Source organism: Pagrus pagrus, assembly GCF_965226575.1.
Source record: "Pagrus pagrus genome assembly, chromosome: 17".
Classification (NCBI taxonomy): Eukaryota; Metazoa; Chordata; class Actinopteri; order Spariformes; family Sparidae; genus Pagrus; species Pagrus pagrus.
This window is the reverse complement of record NC_140201.1, coordinates 15,543,150-15,561,570: the sequence shown is the minus strand read 5'-3', so window position 1 is coordinate 15,561,570 and position 18,421 is coordinate 15,543,150. Positions and strand designations below refer to the sequence as shown.

The 18,421-nt window shown below is 40.1% G+C and overlaps 1 protein-coding gene across 2 annotated transcripts in view; it reads right to left on the bottom strand.

Moving 5' to 3' along the window:
• Positions 1-3,514: 3,514 nt before the first annotated feature.
• gabbr2 (gamma-aminobutyric acid (GABA) B receptor, 2) overlaps positions 3,515-18,421 on the bottom strand; it is a 190,577-nt gene continuing 175,670 nt past the window's right edge. For both annotated transcript variants that reach the window (XM_084378728.1, XM_084378727.1), the window contains 5 exons: positions 17,581-17,805; positions 17,225-17,407; positions 16,702-16,831; positions 9,711-9,828; positions 3,515-7,307 (listed from right to left, as the gene is read on the bottom strand). In XM_084378728.1, coding sequence (XP_084234854.1) covers positions 7,142-7,307; positions 9,711-9,828; positions 16,702-16,831; positions 17,225-17,407; positions 17,581-17,805 — 822 coding nt within the window. In that variant the 3' untranslated portion in view covers positions 3,515-7,141. The remainder of the gene's footprint in view (positions 7,308-9,710; positions 9,829-16,701; positions 16,832-17,224; positions 17,408-17,580; positions 17,806-18,421) is intronic.

Here is an 18,421-nt window from a genome sequence, read left to right as displayed (position 1 = left end):
AAAATGGTGACATTTCAGCTTTTGTGAGACAGACAAAGACGAAGAACGTGTGTCAGAAACACATTTTGAACAGAAAGATTGTTCTGGGTTTATTGTCACTGTGTTGTCAGTGTGTAAAGTATGCATGCACTGTTGCCTTGCTGTAGTTTGTGAATGAGTCATATGTCAGTGTAAGTTATTTTAAGTGCGAGGGGGTGTATGTATTCTCCTGCAGTGTAGTGAGACTTTCTATGCCAAGACTCCCACTGCTGTGCAAACTTACAATTAGTTGTGCAAAGACAGGTGTGGACTGCAGATGATTATCAAAGATAATCTCATAAAAATCGTCCTTTACTCCGGGCGACGTTCAACAAAACACCATTCATCACAAAATCCTATTAACACCGGTCCAAATGATAGAAATCAAAGTGCAACTTCTTTTTAGCCTGTGGAACTTTTCATGGTGTTGGCAAAGAGCGGGTTGGAATTCTGTAATTGTTAGCTTACTTATGTCAATTAAACGAATGAATCAGAGCTCTCTGCTGTATATGAGAAGCAGAGATTATGGATTTATCTGGGTTTGAACATTGTTGGAAACATTTAGGGAAATGCACTCAACTCAACGAAATATACATCAAAGGTCTGGGGATCGTTGTCATTTGGATTCATCCTCTGGGAACCATGAATGTCTGGACAAAATTTTGTGCCAATCCTCATATATAAGAGATCCTGAGTTCTGCTATTACAATTGATGCTATTAGCTCAATCTTCATAAGAGTGAAGTTTTGTTAGCCAGAGCCTTTCAGTACATACGACGTGACCATGTTGTTGTGTTTATAGACCATAAAATAACGTTATTGTGACGTGTGTGTTTCCTCGACCCTCAGATCAATGCAGCTTAATATGTGCATGTGAGCATGAGTCGGATGAATTGGAAATAGCAATGTCTCGTGTACTTGTCGCTCTTGCCTGCAAGTAAGCCTTCATTTCTCCAATGGAGCCATCACATGTGAAGGAGGATACATAGACGCTTCCCTTCCACTGACATCCAGGTCAACTTAATCAACCCGCCTTCCATTTGCACAGCATGATCCCGCTGAGACGGGTGAGAAGGTCGCGCAGCATTTACACACACTGGAGCGCTTCTTCCTGCGGAAGCAACTCGGCAAAATCTGTGGTATCTTTGAATCAGTAAGCAGCAGCACAGGCGTACTGGATTTAAAAGCTTAAGTTCACTTGAGTCCCAACTGAGTTGCGTGAACAATTACAGCCATCACAAGGTTATCAGTTGTCCTGCAAAGTCACATACATAATCTGTGACTAAAAGGGCTACTAGGAAAATACTGTATGTTTGTTCGCTTTCTTGCCAGGAGTTACGAGATCAATACCACTAGCACAGTGTTGCATCTAGACCAAACAGGGAAACGGTAAAACTAGCTTTGTCAAAATGTAAAAAAAATATGGAATAATACCAAACACTATCTTATTAAGATTTCTGTTGTGATATCTTTATGAAGACTATTTCTTGCTCTTCAAATGTTCACAAAGCTGTGAGCGCCGCTAACAGAAGCCCATTCATCTTCATTGTATAATGGCGAAGACTGAAAACTCAGGGACTGATTTCTAAAACTTGGGTAGTGCCACTTTCTAATAATGTGTCCTTTATAAAGGGCTTGCAAGTTGCAATGGCTTCATTGATGCTTAAATTGTATGCGGATGCTTTATGCAAAGTCATAAGCCATAAGAACAGCTTTCAGTTTCCCGGGTGGTGAATGGGCAGCGGGTTCATCCTCCAGCAACACAGTTATAATTTTAACTCTAACAGAATATTAAATATTTCATGTTGGTTTTTGTGTATCACCATGTGTGGCTACATACAGCACAAGACAAGGTGTGTTGTCTTTGTAAAGGGGCTCTTTCGATAGTGTCAAGTTAATTCAGTTTCTGTTACTTACAGCCAGATGACAGTAGAGGATTTGGTCTGCCGGTCTCAGCTCCACAGCTTCTTCATGAGAACTGAGCACATTTTTTTGTCCAGTATCCACACGCTAAATATTTGAAAGTTAGGATAAAGTCAACAGGACACGTGCACACATATAAATGACACTCAACCGCAGATGCAAACACACAGTGACACTGTCAGGAGCACACTCAGACACGCACTCATCCCCTCCATCCTGTTTGCCACTGGATTCCTCCTGATGGTTAAATTATTTATCGACCTCAACATACAAGGCTTTTCATTACAAATTTATTTTTCCCTTTGCAGTGCCACTGTGAGGGCAGCAGGCAGCCGGCACACTGTGTGTGCCTTTTGGTGTGCCAATTAAGTGCCCGAATGTTGACCGGTCAGTGTATCAATTTATACAATTAATGATGGTTGATTCCATTCAGCTGCTTCAGTTTCAGGGTCCTGGTACTGTGCATCACACTGTCCCACCTACTGGGACACTTGAATAGAACAGAGCTATTGTTAATGTAATTAGTAACATCCGTGCTTACTATTCTAGATGAATGCTACTAAAAGGTCCACAGCAAACATCAAATTTTTTTATATTTAACTCACTCTTTGGACAAAATATTACTATACTATTAGCAAATCTAGGGAGTATCGAACATGAATACTTAGAGAGATGGCTTTAGATTTGTTGGACAGGTGAACAACCAAGGTTAAGCTAATGTTTGTTGTAGAACATGTCCACTTGCCAGTGTCTAACTAGCTAGCTAACGACTTACTGAATTTCACAAATATCCACCATTACTTTCATTGATATGTCCACATCTAACAAGGAATGAGTCTGTTAATAAACACAAAGACACACACGGATGCAATTTTAAATTAGAGGCAGGCTAATATTAGCATGCTAATTTTGGGTTCATCAATTGTTTTACTAGCCGTACAAGCAGTGTTAGTGGAGGTGAGGATATACAAAAAAATGTATTTGAGTAAAAGTTTGTAACATTGGTAGCCCAGACGTCTGTCTCTCTTTATCAGTTAGCTAACTGGTGGTAGAAGACCATTGTTGGTGACAGTCATGGATTTAAAACAGAACTAGATAGTGAGCACAGAGATGGTGGCTATTAAGTCCAATGAGTATTGCTCGCCTGGCGGATATGGCAATTTTATTATTTTTTAAATTTCTTCCAGGTTATGAGGCCCATTGACTTTGTGCAGTAGTTTTTTGCCAAGTGGCCCTGCCAGCATGTTCCCCTTTGGTCAAAAGACTTTCCATTGTGATGACGTCATGTTAAATCTTTTCCTTGGCTTCAGGAAAAGTTGAATCAAATATTGATAATAGAAAGAGTCATAATTGACCTTGTTTGCAGATCAAGGTGTCCTGGCCACAGTTTTACAGACAGCTCTTTTACAGTGGCGGTCAATGGACAAAATGCGTTTTGGCAACAGGAGAATCTTTCGCTGCAATACCGTGAGAGGCCACTGGGCAAAAATTAGAAGCAAGGCTAATGCAAACATACAGTACTTTGGAGAAGCACAGTAATGATTCCACTGAGTGCAGATGAAACAAACATTGCATTATTTTCAGTCTCACTTTATTAACGATGATGTGAAAAGTAAAGGCTGTCCATAACATTCAGACAATAAAAGAAGAATGTTATTCAAATCCCCCCATAACAACTAATGGCTCCAAAAATGTTCAGGTGTTCCAAGTGTGATACTTATTTTATACAACTTTTTCATATCTATACCTCATCTGTACATAACATAGTTACAGATACTGTAAATTAAAAAAAATGACTTCCAAGTATCCTTGTGGCGCATTTGTGAAATATCTCCTATGTAAAAATGAGAATGTACGTAAAGATCTTTTACATATACATATATATAGTTCTCTATTCTTTCTGTAATAAGAAAACAAGTTATTGCCCCTCTTGAACATGTTGCATTTAACATAGGTTTTGTTTACCATTTTTAAACTCTTAATTGAACTTAACTCCATGTGATACCACATATCAAACTGACAAAACAGTAACAGTATGGACCTGTGTGTTTTTTTCACTAAATATATACGTCATATTGTTATATTTTTGGACATGTATGTTTTCGTGTTCTCCAGAAACCCTGATGACGACACATACAAAGATATAATTATATACGTATATGTCACTTGGATCTTCAAACTGAAAAGGTAAAAAGACCTGTGGCAAATACAAACCATCAGCATGACGTTGTTTATTACAGGAAATTATGAGCCCTTGACCTACCACAATTGCATTTGAACAATTTTTCATCCTTTTTGAAATGATTCATAATAAAAGAAAAAAAGAATCAGGGCACATTTAAAAAAACAGAACCATACCTGATGATCTGCATTTGGCATTTTTGATGGACTAACAAAAAAGTCATTTTGCAATTTGGTAAATGCCAGGAGTGAGTTATTAGGATTGATCGTTTGCTACTACTTTCACTTTATTGCCCTCAGTGAATAACTGCTAAACCAGTAGCATAGTCGATATGATGATGTTGAGTTTGTCCACTGAGAATCTTGGCATTGACATGTGTGAGCTGATCAACAGGCTAAAATAAACTTAAATCCATGTTGTGTGTGGAAACGTACTGGAAAACCAAATTGTAGGTGAGAGGATGAAACGACAGTGGGTTTGTCACGACAGTTGCAAAAACAGAGGTAACTCTGTGAATTATACATTTCATTTCATGCCGTCTTGAGAAAGCCAAATACCAAATATTCCATACATGGACACCATCATCAGGGTATCAGCAAATTGTACACAATCACATATAATGTAATATATAAAATGTGCAGTTGGTTTTTCTTCTCCTGAAGGAAGAACCAACCCTTGGATAATGTCTCTCACTCACTTGTCAAGTGACCATGATTCTCTGGTTGGCAAAGGTGCGGGAGAAGCCGTGACTCCTTGGAGGCCTGTGCTCGGGGTTTCCCTGCTCCTGTGCTCAGCAGGGGCTGTAAGGGGAGGAGCTCTCGCAGGAAGTCACCCTGATGTGTCCGATAGCAGGTGGATCTCTGCTAGCTTGGCTCCCACTTCATTTTTGTACTCCTCGACTTGCCTTTCAACTGAAGACTGACAGTATTTATGATCAGATGCCAGCTTGGCGAGGAAATCCACTCCGGCTGAAGTGGAGCTTCCACCAAGTCCTCCCACACTGTCCCATGCATTGAGGCATTGAATTTAAATAAATCTATGACACGTCATACAATTTACAGATGTGTGGCCAATGTTGTTGTTTGCCGGGTCAGCGCCATTTTCACCCTATGTATGTACTGTGGATCCTGCAGGCTACAGTATAAGACAACAGGCACAGCGCTCAACAGACGCCTTAAAAACTAAAAACCAAGACACCAATGGTGAAACGTATGCTGAGAACAAACTCACTTCTCACTCCACAGAAAGTCCTTTTTAAGTCCGGAGTCCCTGTTCACTTTTCTCCTGCATGAGGACAGTTTTTACAAAAAAACACGACGACACTGTGTCGATGACCGTTTTTGCTCAGTGCAACCTTCTTGGACCGAGTTCAACGGCACTGAATTTCCATAGCAACTGAGGTATGTTCACTGTTGCTAAGTGTGAAGTGATCTGACACTCAATATGAAAGAAAGCCCTGTGTCTGTGCTTTATGCTCTATCACTGTGACCAGCAGTGGTGTCGTCACCTTCTTGGAACTGAAAGCTACAGCCGGTTGGGGCTTATTACACGAGGCTCCCACGTGTTCATCGTCTTTTACCACCCCTCATGGAAATTCAGGTCAACCACTTGATTCAAACTAGTTGTGGAACTGGTAGACCTACATCCTTTCCAGCATCACTTCTTGAGTTTTATTTCTTCAGAGTCTTGTGCCCTTTCGCCATTGACATGAACCCCGTCACCCTTGCCTGTGCTGGTTAGCTGTGAGGGCTAGATCAGATGGACATCTTAACAGTCTGTGGAGACCACTCTGTGGGGCTCAATATGACCAGGCCCGTCACTAATGCCTTGTCTGAAAAGCACCTGAATTCATAAGGTGCTCTCTTTAAGTGTACATCTGAATGTGTGCATTTCTTGGCATATAACACACACAAATAACAACTGTGGAACACTCTTGTGGTGTTTTTTTAGCTCTATATTCTAACATATGCAGCCTTGGAGACCTGTTAAAAGGCATAGCATCAATATTCTGTATAACATGCTTTCTGAGGACATATTAAGCAAGTTGTAAAGTATGAAAGGCCTATGCAAAGTCTGATGTGAAATCTCTGATGAGACCGGTGGTGCAAATTTAGCAAAGTGGATAGAAGAAACATGTGCATCTTGCTCTAAGTTAAAGGAAAGGGCCCTGGGTGCCTCACAAGCTTTGATGTATCTTACTTTGCTGCCCATAAGCTAATTCATCAACAGTTACACACATCACTCCAGATCTCTTTCATACATGTCTAATTCTTCGTAGGGAGCCATGTTTTATAAGCTTTCCGTTTGAATTTTTTACGATAACCTCTGTCATAGCTCCACACTTAGACCCCCTTTAATTGTCCATTCACAGCATATACAAAGCTTACAGTACATCAAAGTCAGAAATGATTATATTTACATGTCTCCACATGGATGGGAAGGGGTTGGATTATTTCCTTTGTTGGGTATTGTAAATTCCATATCTCCACACAGGTGTCCAGTCACTGAAGCAGTGAAATACTCAAGTGAGATGACGAGCTCACACGTAGCAGCGAGCACATACATACAACAGATAAGGAACAGAGACAGACGACCCCCTCTGAAGCAGATAAGGCTACACGTCAGGTCAGGGCTGGTCCACTGCTCTCCTGCTATTGTGGTGTCAGTGTGTTTGTGCATGTGTGTGTATTTGTGTATGCTTGTGTGTATGCCTAGGCAAGGGGAGCAGATGAACAAGGGGACATTGCTGTGAATCATGGGAGTTTGTAAGGGTCATCCAGTGCCCACTCCGTGTCCTCCCACCCCTTCCTGACTGAGGGTTTCAGTTCTCAAGAGAGGCCAGGGTGAAGAGGAACGAAGAGTGAAAACTCGGCCCTCCCCCTCCCTCTCTTCTCCCCCTGTCCTCCTTGTTCTGAGACAAAATACGCACATACGCTGATGATATCAGTCTATTTGTTGTACAAAATAAGAACCATATGTGTCTCCTCTGCAAAGAGCCAGGTGGGGGAGTGAATGGAGCTCACAGGCCAGAGACCATTACCCGGTAGGAGGGGGGCATGTGTCTGTGCCGAGGGCTGGACCCGGGGCTGCCGTTGGGGCTGGTGCAGCTGGCATCAACCCCTCCTATGGAAGGTAAGTAGGCATGGTGCAGGATGGGCAGCTGCAAGGACAGTCGACGTTGTATGCTGCAGAAAGAGAAGGAAATTACAATGTAAGAGGCAGAGAGAGTAAGAGCATCTACTCAAGTGCTGTAGATAAGTATCATTTTGAGGTACTTCACATGTGTATTCGTATTTCTTTGTGATTCTGATAACATTCCATTCATTCAATTTCATATCAATTGTGCTGCCCTAATATTTCTGAATTTCAGTGCCAACATCTTTCCATAACACAGAAAAAAAACGTCTCAATACTATGGCCTAATTTCACAGTTTTATTCATTATGAAAATGAATTAAAGAGTAAATTGACACCACTATGTTAAGTTTTTGTTTGTGTGCTTTTAGGGTTGCTATCCCAGTTTATAAGTTGCTTTAATTTTAGCATGGTTATTGCTAAAGGACGTAAAGTATAGCTAGGGGAAGGAAACTTAATATTTTGGTCCAAGTTAGATAAAGACTGTGCTGATGCAAAAAAAAAAAAAGAAAAGAAAGAAAGAAAAAAGCCAACTACATCAATTGGTCTGTGAGGGGATGAAAACTCTGGTCACCAGCATAAAGGTTGGATGCTCTACACTCACATTCAACACCCTGACCTCCACATCCTATTATAAGCCTAGCGACATAAAGCTAAAAAAATTAGACCAATATGAATGTAACTACTTGGTATATAAGGCTGGATTCTTTATTTACTACATGAGATAAAATCACAGAAGATTATGTATTTCTATAAATAAAAACGGTAAAAGCAGTGCATAACAAAACATTACATAACATGTCTAAACACTCTCCTTCAATATATTCTAATTTTGGGAAGTTCTGACAAATACACAAGGGAAAGACACAAAAGACAATGGTGGGATGTTACGCCAAAGCCAGAAATGGCACATGTAGACGACCTGCAGTTTACTAAGATTTTTGTAATCGTGGTTCGATGCTGTTTAAATGGAGTACTATTATAATCACATCCACATGCAGTGATAAAAGTGGACAGAGACATACTGCTCAGTTCAAACAAGCCCTCAGCAATTCTTCTAATTGTTTTTCCTGTATTCTTCAGCACCCACATTCCCTTCTTCACTTCTCCTTACTAAACCCTTAATCCACCGTGCCTCCCAGCTTCTGGGATCATCTGACAAAAAGAACATTTCATGCTTCCGCCTGCTGTGACAGTTCGCACCCTACCTCGCCAGTGCTAGCGCCACTGCCAGCCGTTTGCGAGAAAATTACATAACCAAATGCCAGTTATGTAAAAAATTAAGAGGGGGGGGGGATGAAATTCAAGCCCATTCAGCGATAGACCTAGAAAAATGTCTTAATTAGGTGAACTTTGAAATTTTAATGGTCCTCAGGCCTAGTCAGTCACTCTGACCTGTTCTGTTTGAGATGGAAACACATTCTTTCCTTCTCATGAAGGATTATTAAGTTTTCTGGTATTTCTGATGCGTCAAATAAGAAGTGACATTACACTTAACAGTTACATGTACCTGGTGCATGACTTGGCCTTCATCATGTCACAAAGTGTTAACCATTCGTCCTCCTTTACCTTTACCTCTTTTCTCACTTCTTTATATTTGTCTCCTCTGTCTCTCTCGCTGCCTCTTCATCTCTCTTCCCTCCATGTGATCAAACATTCATGTGGCATGGGAATAGCTCCGAGTGTTCCTTTACTTCTGTTCTCCTCCCTGTCTATTTTCAGAGCTGCTTCCAATGCGAGCTGTAAATCACTGGTTACATAAGCCTCTGTGAGTCTCTACCTCTTTCTTTCTCTCCTCCTCCTTATCTCTGTCTCTCTTTCCTATCTAAACATCCTTCTCTCTTAATCCATCTTCTCTCTGTAACTGCCCTATTCACAATATTTTACCCCCCCCCCCCTTCTCTGCAAGTCTTTCCCTTCTCCATCCATCTGTCCCTCTACATTGTGCATTCTTCTCCTGGTTCTAGTTAAATGAGCGTGAGAGTACGAGCTCTCAATGATGCATGAGGTCTCCCCCCATTGATGAAGTCGACATCCCTCAGCTTTGCAGCCTTATTAATAGTAAATGAATGTAGATCTGCATTTGTCGCATGAGTGTTTTGAGTATCCAAGACCGTCTTCTTTTATAAGTTGGGACAACAAATCAATCGGCTGCACGTCTTCGTGTGCAAACTGTACATGAGCATGTGTTTGACTGAAGCTGTAGTGAGTCCAGGAATGGTGGGAGAACACACAAAACACTCTTATGTGGTTATATGTATGTTGATGTGCGTAGGAGAGAAAAGTACAGGGCCGGTCCATGCTTTCACAGGGCTCTGTTGCCAGAGCAACCGCCTGAGAGCTGCTGGTGGTTTGCGAAACATGTGACGTGTAGTCTGATGAGAAAGCTGACAAGACAGAGGGGAGGGGAGAGGGACACGAGGGTAGAGGTGCTGAAGAAATGGGAGATCTCACTGTTCGGGCGAGTTGATATCCTCCAGGGGACCTCTGTTTATTCTGGAAGGGTCCATGGAGCCCCACTGCGCTTGAGGCTTCTGCTCCAGGTGGTTCTTTAGTATCGACTTCTCTCCATCTGCAGTGAAAAGACATGTAGGCATCATGAGAAGTATGATAGGCTGTGTCAAATGGGATGTCACACTCGTAAGTCGCCTGTGCCCAGAACCTGAGATGTGACTTAATACCAATCCTAACGCCTGAGTCTGGATCTGCATTTTTTCTCCAGGTGTTCGGGAGGAGGAGAAGTTTTGATCTTATTGTGTTTCATGCTGCATTGGAGCCTGATGCCATTTAAGAAGCAATAAAAATATGCACCTACCAAATAAATGCATGAATATAAAAGTGTTTTCATTTCATATAGTTCACTCACACAAAAGGGAAAACGACTGATTGAAGTGTGTTACTATTATTAATAATAATAATGTGTTTCTATATTCATACGGATTGCCTTGTACTGTAACAAAGTTAGCTGCAAGTGAACGCTGAGACCAACAGTTTGAGTTGGGCCAGAGACCACTTTATTCAGTTTAACAGCAGCTTTCACTCTTAACCCACCATAAAAAATGGCCACCGATTAACAAAGAAAAACTCTCAATCAGCCACAATGTAAAAGAAAATCGTATGGGCAAGTCTTAGTCATAAGAGTGATCTGACAATGTCAAACTAGTCAGTTTCCTTTTTCCAAAAAGGAGACAGGTTGTGTAATTAAATCACATTATAAAGCACAGGTACAAAATTTAAATAAAACAGACAGTAGAAGACAGTAGACATGAAAGTAAGAAAGACCAAAAGAAAGAAGCCTTATCTCGAGAGTAAGACAAGGGGAACAAACAAAGGCTTCCTAACACGATTTCTGCATTCTCCGGATGTTACAGATGATGAGGTTGAAACACAATAAGAGTTGCGGTAAACAACCTCATCAGCATCCCAAAATTGTACCTGGAGAGTAATGGAATGATCCCTTTTCTCCCCTACAAAGTTTTCTCTCCAGATGTCCCAGATTTCCCAGCACTTGCTGACCTGATTCACTGATCACAGCACTCCATGCCCCAATTGGACATCTGAGCTGGCTGAACTCTTTGGTGCAGACTAGTCCTCTTTGCATTTTGAAAAAAGCCTAACCTTGTAGCTCTCACAGCTGTGTTAAAAGCACAGACTCCGATATTTATACACTTCATTATGGATTCAGAGGATGTGCTCATTCCACAAAGATGTTTTTTCAAGTGTCACTAGACCTCAGAGCCAGCCCAAGAATTTTACTGCACATTAAGACTTTTAACAGTTTTGAAATGAAAATGTTCAATGCGCAAATGTGTGGAACAAGATCAATCAAGTAAATTAACCTGTAAATCTCAACATCTGTTCATTAAAGTTTCACATTTACTGCGAGTGCAGACAGTAAAACGGTACAAAGAACAGTGACTGTTGGCTTTAATTAAATTTAGTCATAAGCAGCTGCTTAGTTTACCCGTGACTGGTTGATCTGCAGTGCACACATTTCTGCCTGTTGACATCAAATTTTCAACTGCCCCTCAGAGTCAATGGAGTGGCCCTCGGCTGCTTTAACCCTATTATTTATTTATTATTTATACTTTCAACTGTGCAACACTGACACAACAGTAAAGCAGTTTGGCGAAACATTATTTTTTTTGACATATTGTTGTTATATAATGTTATAAAAAGTATTATGATGCACATATTTTTATGTATTTCTTATCTGCTTTTTATTTCTTATTTTTCTATTTGTATTGTTGTAGATTGTTATATGTTTAAGAATGATGCACTTTGTTTCACATATTTCTCTATTTACTGTATATTGTTGTTATACATTCCTATATATTGTAGTATGATGCACATTTTCCATTTTTTTAAATGTCTTATTTCTATATATATATTGTTGTATAACACTTTTTTTTTTTTAACATATTTCTTATTTTTCTATATATAGTTTTCGTTTTATATTGATATACTGTATACTGTAGCATTAAGTACATATTTTAAAATGTTTCTTATATCATTGCTGTTGTTATATTTATTGTAGTATGTTGTACATACTTTTACATATTTCTTATTTTTCTATTTTTTAGTATATATTTTTGTTTTATATTGTTAGAAATTGTAATTTATTGTAGTATGCTGCACACATCTTTACATATTTCTTATTCCTATAATATAACTTCATATTATTATTGTTGTTGTTATGTTTTTATATACTGTATATATGGAGGTAAAATTCAGGTAAAATGTTTCACGTATTTCTTATTTTCTCAATATATCTTATTGTTGTTCTATATTACTAGATATTGTAGAATAATGCACATACATTTACATATTTCTCATTCTTCCCATTTCTATTTTTCTTATAATTTCTCTATGATTACATATAGACCTGTTTCTCTTCTACAACGGGAGTAACTCCAATGTAACACAATTTCCCCTCGGAGGTCAAGAAAGTACTTCGGATTTAGTTTCAGCCTAAAATCAAGTGTCAGCATCCAGTCTGTCAGAAAACCACACCTTAACTGTCATCACTGGTGTTCTCCAGCATCGCCATGTGCTGGTACATATTCATGAAGGCAGCCAGTGAGAGAGAGAGAGAGGGGTGGAGTGTTGCTTCTCACCCTTTGTGAGTGAGCGTAATCGCTGTTGACACGGCGTTCTACTCTTATAACAGCTACTCATTCATGGCCCCCAACACATTTAGACCAGCTCTCTTATGAATACTGATGACTACAGTTAGGAGCCGGCGATGATGATGATGACTGTCAGACATAAGCAGATTGAGGCTGGGAAAAGTTTATATGCTGCTGATCTTTAAAGGAGGCTTAATGACCTGTGATTTTATTTCCATAATGTGTGTCGGATTGATGTTTGTGAGCAGCACCCAACGCGCTGTCTCTCTTTGTCTTAGCTTGCTTCTAAGAACTCACAAGATCATTATCATGAACACTTTAACAACCTAGAGACTCATACTTCTCTCTCGGCATAAAAAAGTAATAGCAAGATGAGCCAAATATAATCTTAAGAGCAATATAAGAGCAGCACAGTATTCATTCAGTTTCAGTATCAGTCCTCTGTTTCCACTTTCTCTCACTGAGTCTCTCTTTAGCTCTCGCTGTTTTTCTCACTGTCTACTAACTACATTCATTTTATCGTAAGGAGTAGTCGACCATAGAAATGTAGTTTTATTGAGGAATTTAAGACTCCATTGGGAAAAGTATTCACACACAGTAAATACAAATTACGTCATCATTCAACTCAAATTCAATTCTGTTTTGAAATGCAGAAATGCCCTATCTTTTGCTTCGTCACCAGACAGCTAGATCCTGCGAGGAGGGAACTAGAAGGGCTCTACTTCTGTCTGTCACTTCACGCAACTCCTTGGACATTATGTCTCTTTTGAAGAGATCTGCTACGTAATTTGTAACTCACAAAAAAGTTCCAAAAGGTGTGAAATACTTTCAGAACCTTCAGTCAAATAAAGACTTATTCTCTCACTCTGTCTTGTTTCTCTGTTGACTTGTCAGTCACAAAATCTGTAGATCAATGTCTAAACCTCCCCTATTTTACTTACTTGTCTCTCTTTCTTTCTTCTTCTAAATATCAAACCTTCAGGGACAAAGTACCCTTTTAATACAAGAATTTTGGTGGTGATTGGGACAAGATTGAAACAGCTGCAGTAATACACCTATATAACGAACAAGACAGCCAATTTATGTTCCTTTGTTGTATCTGATCCCTTTGCCCCCATGTAAATGCTTGGTCATTAAACTGGACTCAATCATTAAAAGGTTGAGGAGGGAAATATGAAATAAACAACAGTTGAAGGCTGTCTAATCTTAGAAGTGAAGTTTCTATTGGAAGCTGCATGCAACGTGGTCTCTTTTGCTGCCATGAAAAGGGGCAGGAACAGGTTTATAAATATGTTTATGTCTCTAATTTATAGAAGAAAGATTGTTATCCACATCTTCTTTATTCCAAAAAAGTGTCTGGCTATATTTGTATCTGTTCTCTCCTAACAGCCTACAGTAACCAAGACAGTACACAGTCTGTCTAAAATAGATGTATTTCTATAAGCCCACACAATTTGAATCTTAGTTGACTTAAGAGAGCCGGGTATCAGCTGCCAGCTGCTGCCAGTACTTTAGAGAGATTACTCTAAACAAATGGAAAATTTGAGAATGTGTTTACTGAAATTAGTGCTTGGGAATGATTTGCCCATTTTCTATGTTGTGTTCAATGATTTGTATCTATCCATAAGTTTTAATGAGCACATTTTAACCCTGAAAGCAGTTACTTAAGATGTCTCGTAAAAGAATTCAAATCACTGACTAACACAATTTGATGCTTTATTCTGATTGTGAATAATCTAAGGTCAAACATCTTTGGCTAATTATCTTCTTGCTCTCTGTGTTCTGCTCCATCAACCAATTGTGCAACAACACAGAGCTTCTTTTATTTAAAATCTGTCTTCGTCGGGGTACCATCACATAATATCAACCCCCCGCCAAAACGCATTTCAAAGCCAGAGAAAAAAATTGGGCTACAATAGGAGGGTGTGTGTCTGCTGCAAAAGACGTGAGGCGGTGAAGAAGTAGAACAGACTAAAACACAAAGAAGTTGCATTAGACATACCGCTTCTCGAATGTCCTCTCTAACTGCCATCAGTTCATTACTATGAACTTTCACAGATGAGGAACTTCTCAGACAATTCCAACGCGCTCCGCTCCCAAACCGCAGAGCGAGCGCAGCTGTTTTACTCCCTTACCTTCCCAAACTCAGACAGATCCATTAGACACCCCTGAGAGCGGCTTTGTGCTGGCGCGTGCATCAGACGTGCTGGATCTAACTGCTGTACATCACCATCGCCCCGCGTCTGTAAAAGTGGAGCCTAATGCAAAGCGATGCTGCTGGGGTGTAACGATTCAGTGATTCACTTTGAGGAGCCCGCCTTCATAATGTCTAAGATACAGCTGCATCAATTCGAACAGCTTGTATCGGGTAGAAGTCAGGAGGGTAAACCGACCCAAGCTCTCTCTGCTGGAAAAGACAGATATGATGTATATCTTTATGTTTTAGCACCTGATAGTTTACTTTGTGCGTTCCCGTATGCCTGTCTCACCCAGTGGTTCACATTAACTGCCTCCCCATCCCGTCTTTCATCTTCTCTCTATTGTTTTCCTCATTGTTCAACACACGCAAAATAATTAGGTGCAAAATGTGCAAGTGCGGACTGACTTTAACGCCTTTATTGTCGAGCCCACAGCTGATAAAAGTGTGACTACCGGATGTGTATAACTTGATAAGCGGCAGTGCAAGTATGCAGGTACTGTAGCTAATCTCATGACTCATTCTAAGAGACGTCACAGATGTGTGCTCTCAGACAGAGCCCTCCTGTGTCCCTTCTTCACCTGCAGCTGACAGAAGCTCCAGCAGTGGAGGGGGGAAAAAAGTCAGGGTATTTCTTCAAGCTGCATTAAAATCCTTTACTAAAGCCAGTGAATATGCAAATGCTCATACATATAGCAAGGGTTTATTATTAGATGATATATGAGGATTAGTTTTTTTCTTTTTTTTTTACATTGTTCTATTTAAAGTGAATATGCAACCAAGTGAACCTCATTACAGCTAAGACAGGACACAATTACATCATACTAAACTTCACTTTCTTGGTTGAATATTAGGTCTATATGTACTGCTCCTGCAATCTAGTTTTCAGCCACCAGTGGCAGCAGTTAGCACAACCTGGTCAAGCTGCTCTCCCGTCACTGAATGAAGAAGAAATGATGCACCATCTTGGATTTCACGTTGGTCATTTCTGACTGAATGGAAAGCACCAACACTTCACTGGAGTAAAGTTATGTGGAAGAAGGCATCATCAGCATATTGCCAGTTGTCTGTGAAGTGAAACAATCCAATCCCCTTATTGATTGTACTTTTTCATCTTTTGCACATGAAATAAACTGAAGAGTATGAAGAGCAGAAGTGGCAAAAGTCCACACATTCTTTACTCAAGTACAAGTACTACAGATAGTTGAGTAAAAAAAAGGCTCTGGTAAGTACTGATTCAACTTCTTCACTCAAGTAAAACTATGAAAGTTCAGTACTGAAATGTACTCAAAGTATAAAAGTAAAAAGTATCCCTTTGAGGGACACTTCTATCTGCAATTTTTGCACAAAGATAATTGAACCTCACGTCAAATTATATAAATTCAAGGACTATTAGACTTAAAGGTAGAATCAGTCGGATATGACTGAGCTGTTCATAAATGCACCAGAAAGATAGTTGATGGCTGAGTCTCATTCCCAGGATGTCAAATACTGACATTCTGGGTTGGTAAAGCATCCCACGCACAGCGAAAAATCCAGGCAGAGGGCTGCAGTGTCTCTGCAGATATGACACGCTTACACAGACACAGTGTCCCTCTCTGTCTGTTTCCATTTTGTTACAGTATATGTGATATGCACTGAATTTTGGTTTAAATCAGTCTCATGAAAGTGGCGTGTAATGACGCAAAATATAGATAATGGACGGTTTCCCTAAAATGCATTGAAACTAAAGTGACAAGCCTGTTTGGAAAATGTAGCGAGTAGAAAGTACAGATATTTGTGTTAGATGTAAGGAGTAGAAGTAAAAGTTGTAGGAAAAATAAATACTTAAGTAAAGTTCAGATAAAGTATTTGTGCCGCATTACTTCCCACCTCTGCTGAAGAGCCTCCTCTTTTTTGTCAGTGAGCAGGTAAAATCTTCTATGAGATGGAACGCTTTCCAGATAACAAACTTTACTGGAAAGTAAATTACTGAATGTGGGGTTCCTTCAGGATTCAACAGGCTAACTTTAAGAATTGTGAGAACTTTGTGTTTGTGTGCTGTAAAGGTCACACAGATAAGCCTAAATGGACTGTGACAGTTGAAGGGCTGCATAGAAACATACAGTCAGTTTCTTACCTTTTCCATCTGTGAAGTTGCGTATGCTGAGGATGTTGTTGGCGTCCGGGTAATGGTTCTGTTTGATGTAGGGAGTTTTCTCCGGGGTGTCCTGCAGCTGCATGGTCACCTCCTCCAGCTCTTTGTCCAGCTTTTTAAACAGAAAAACAAAGACTTTAGAGAGATGTGAGAGCAAGCCGAGGTGATTGGCACGGGATTTAAAAATGTCACTCAATGTCAGCATAAGTCAACATTTTTATGAAATGAATCAGAGAGAACGTGCAGTCTGGCACAAAGACTCGCTAAGCGACAACATGATCTTTTGAAGTGATCACAGCTGCTTTAAACCATTTCTATTAAGAATTAATTGAATGACTTTTTAAGTTCAGTGGAGTTAACTAATTTGCTCTTTCTTCCTTCTTATGTTGGACTTGTTGTTCAGTTACTGTGTCTTAGCCTGCCACCACTGCACCGGTGAACCTCCTTATGAATAAAAAAGAGGTGAAATTCAATGGCTAGTGAATGTGTATTCATCAGCTCAGACCTCTGTTATCCTCATGCGGAGGCGGTGGTTATCAGTTTGAAGCCCATCCAGTCGCGAAGTGTTAGCCTGGTTGACGCTGGTGACTGAGGTGGAGGTCTTGGAGTCTTCCTTCTTCTGGTTCTGGGTGAACTTTAACCTCCGGTTCTGGGTGGCTGCATCTGGGTTGGTTCTCATGGTGATGAACTGGAAAAGGAGTTATGGGTACTAGTCACAGCTGCACTCTGAGATACAAAAGCTACACAGAACTGTTTACGCTGCATTTAGAGAAGTGTGAGTGTGAATGTGGTGATAATTAAGCACTCTAGATTTTGGCAAAGCAGAGTTATCCACTCGTGCTTGTTCACACGGAAACTGACCTTGGGAACGAAGACCAGGCAGAGCGTGATGGTGCTGCAGAAGATGATCACCAGTGCCACAATGCAAAACTGGACATTGGGCTGGTCCCGTGTGAGAAAAGACACTGCAGCACCAATGATGCACATGATACCCACGTTGTAAACACTCATCCCGATGTATTTGCTGTCGTTGAGAGCAGGAATGCTCACGTTCCTGGTCTCCCATGCCAGGAAACAGCCAAATAACTGTCAGGGAAAAGAGAGGAGAAGATAATTGTTTTATCAGAAGTCTGAGAGAAGGTTACACAGACTGTTGATTTGATTTTGGTTATAGAAAGTCTGAACTCATTCATCTTGGTCAGTCCACAGACAGACAGCAGTGGTGGTGTTACTGCAGTTTTCTTTCATTTTTTCTACTTCTTGTCTCAACATCAGTGTTTTTCTTATTAAATCTTAATGCTTTGTGACGTTCAATTCTCTGTATTGTTCTTTATGAATAATAATGGAGGGCAGCTTGTGAGGAAACACTTAATTGCATGTAGTTTTAAGAAAGAAAATCAAACAAAAATCAGCCTTATTATATGATAGAGCCTCAACGAGGAGAAATATAATCCAAAGACACTGTTCCAAAGCAGTCTTAGGTTTCATGCCTGTACAGTGTTTATTCAGACTGAGCTGTTTGTTTGGTGGAACATCAGAGTTGCAGCAGCAGCAGCCTGCTGAATTATTCACTGTGTGCTGTGTAAAGTGGCCTGCCTGTTTATTCCAAAGTCTAAATGAGAGTTAATGGAATGACAAGCAGCAGAATTAAAAGAGCAGTCATCAAGGATTAGTGTGCCTCAGGTGTGTGTTTGTATGTGTG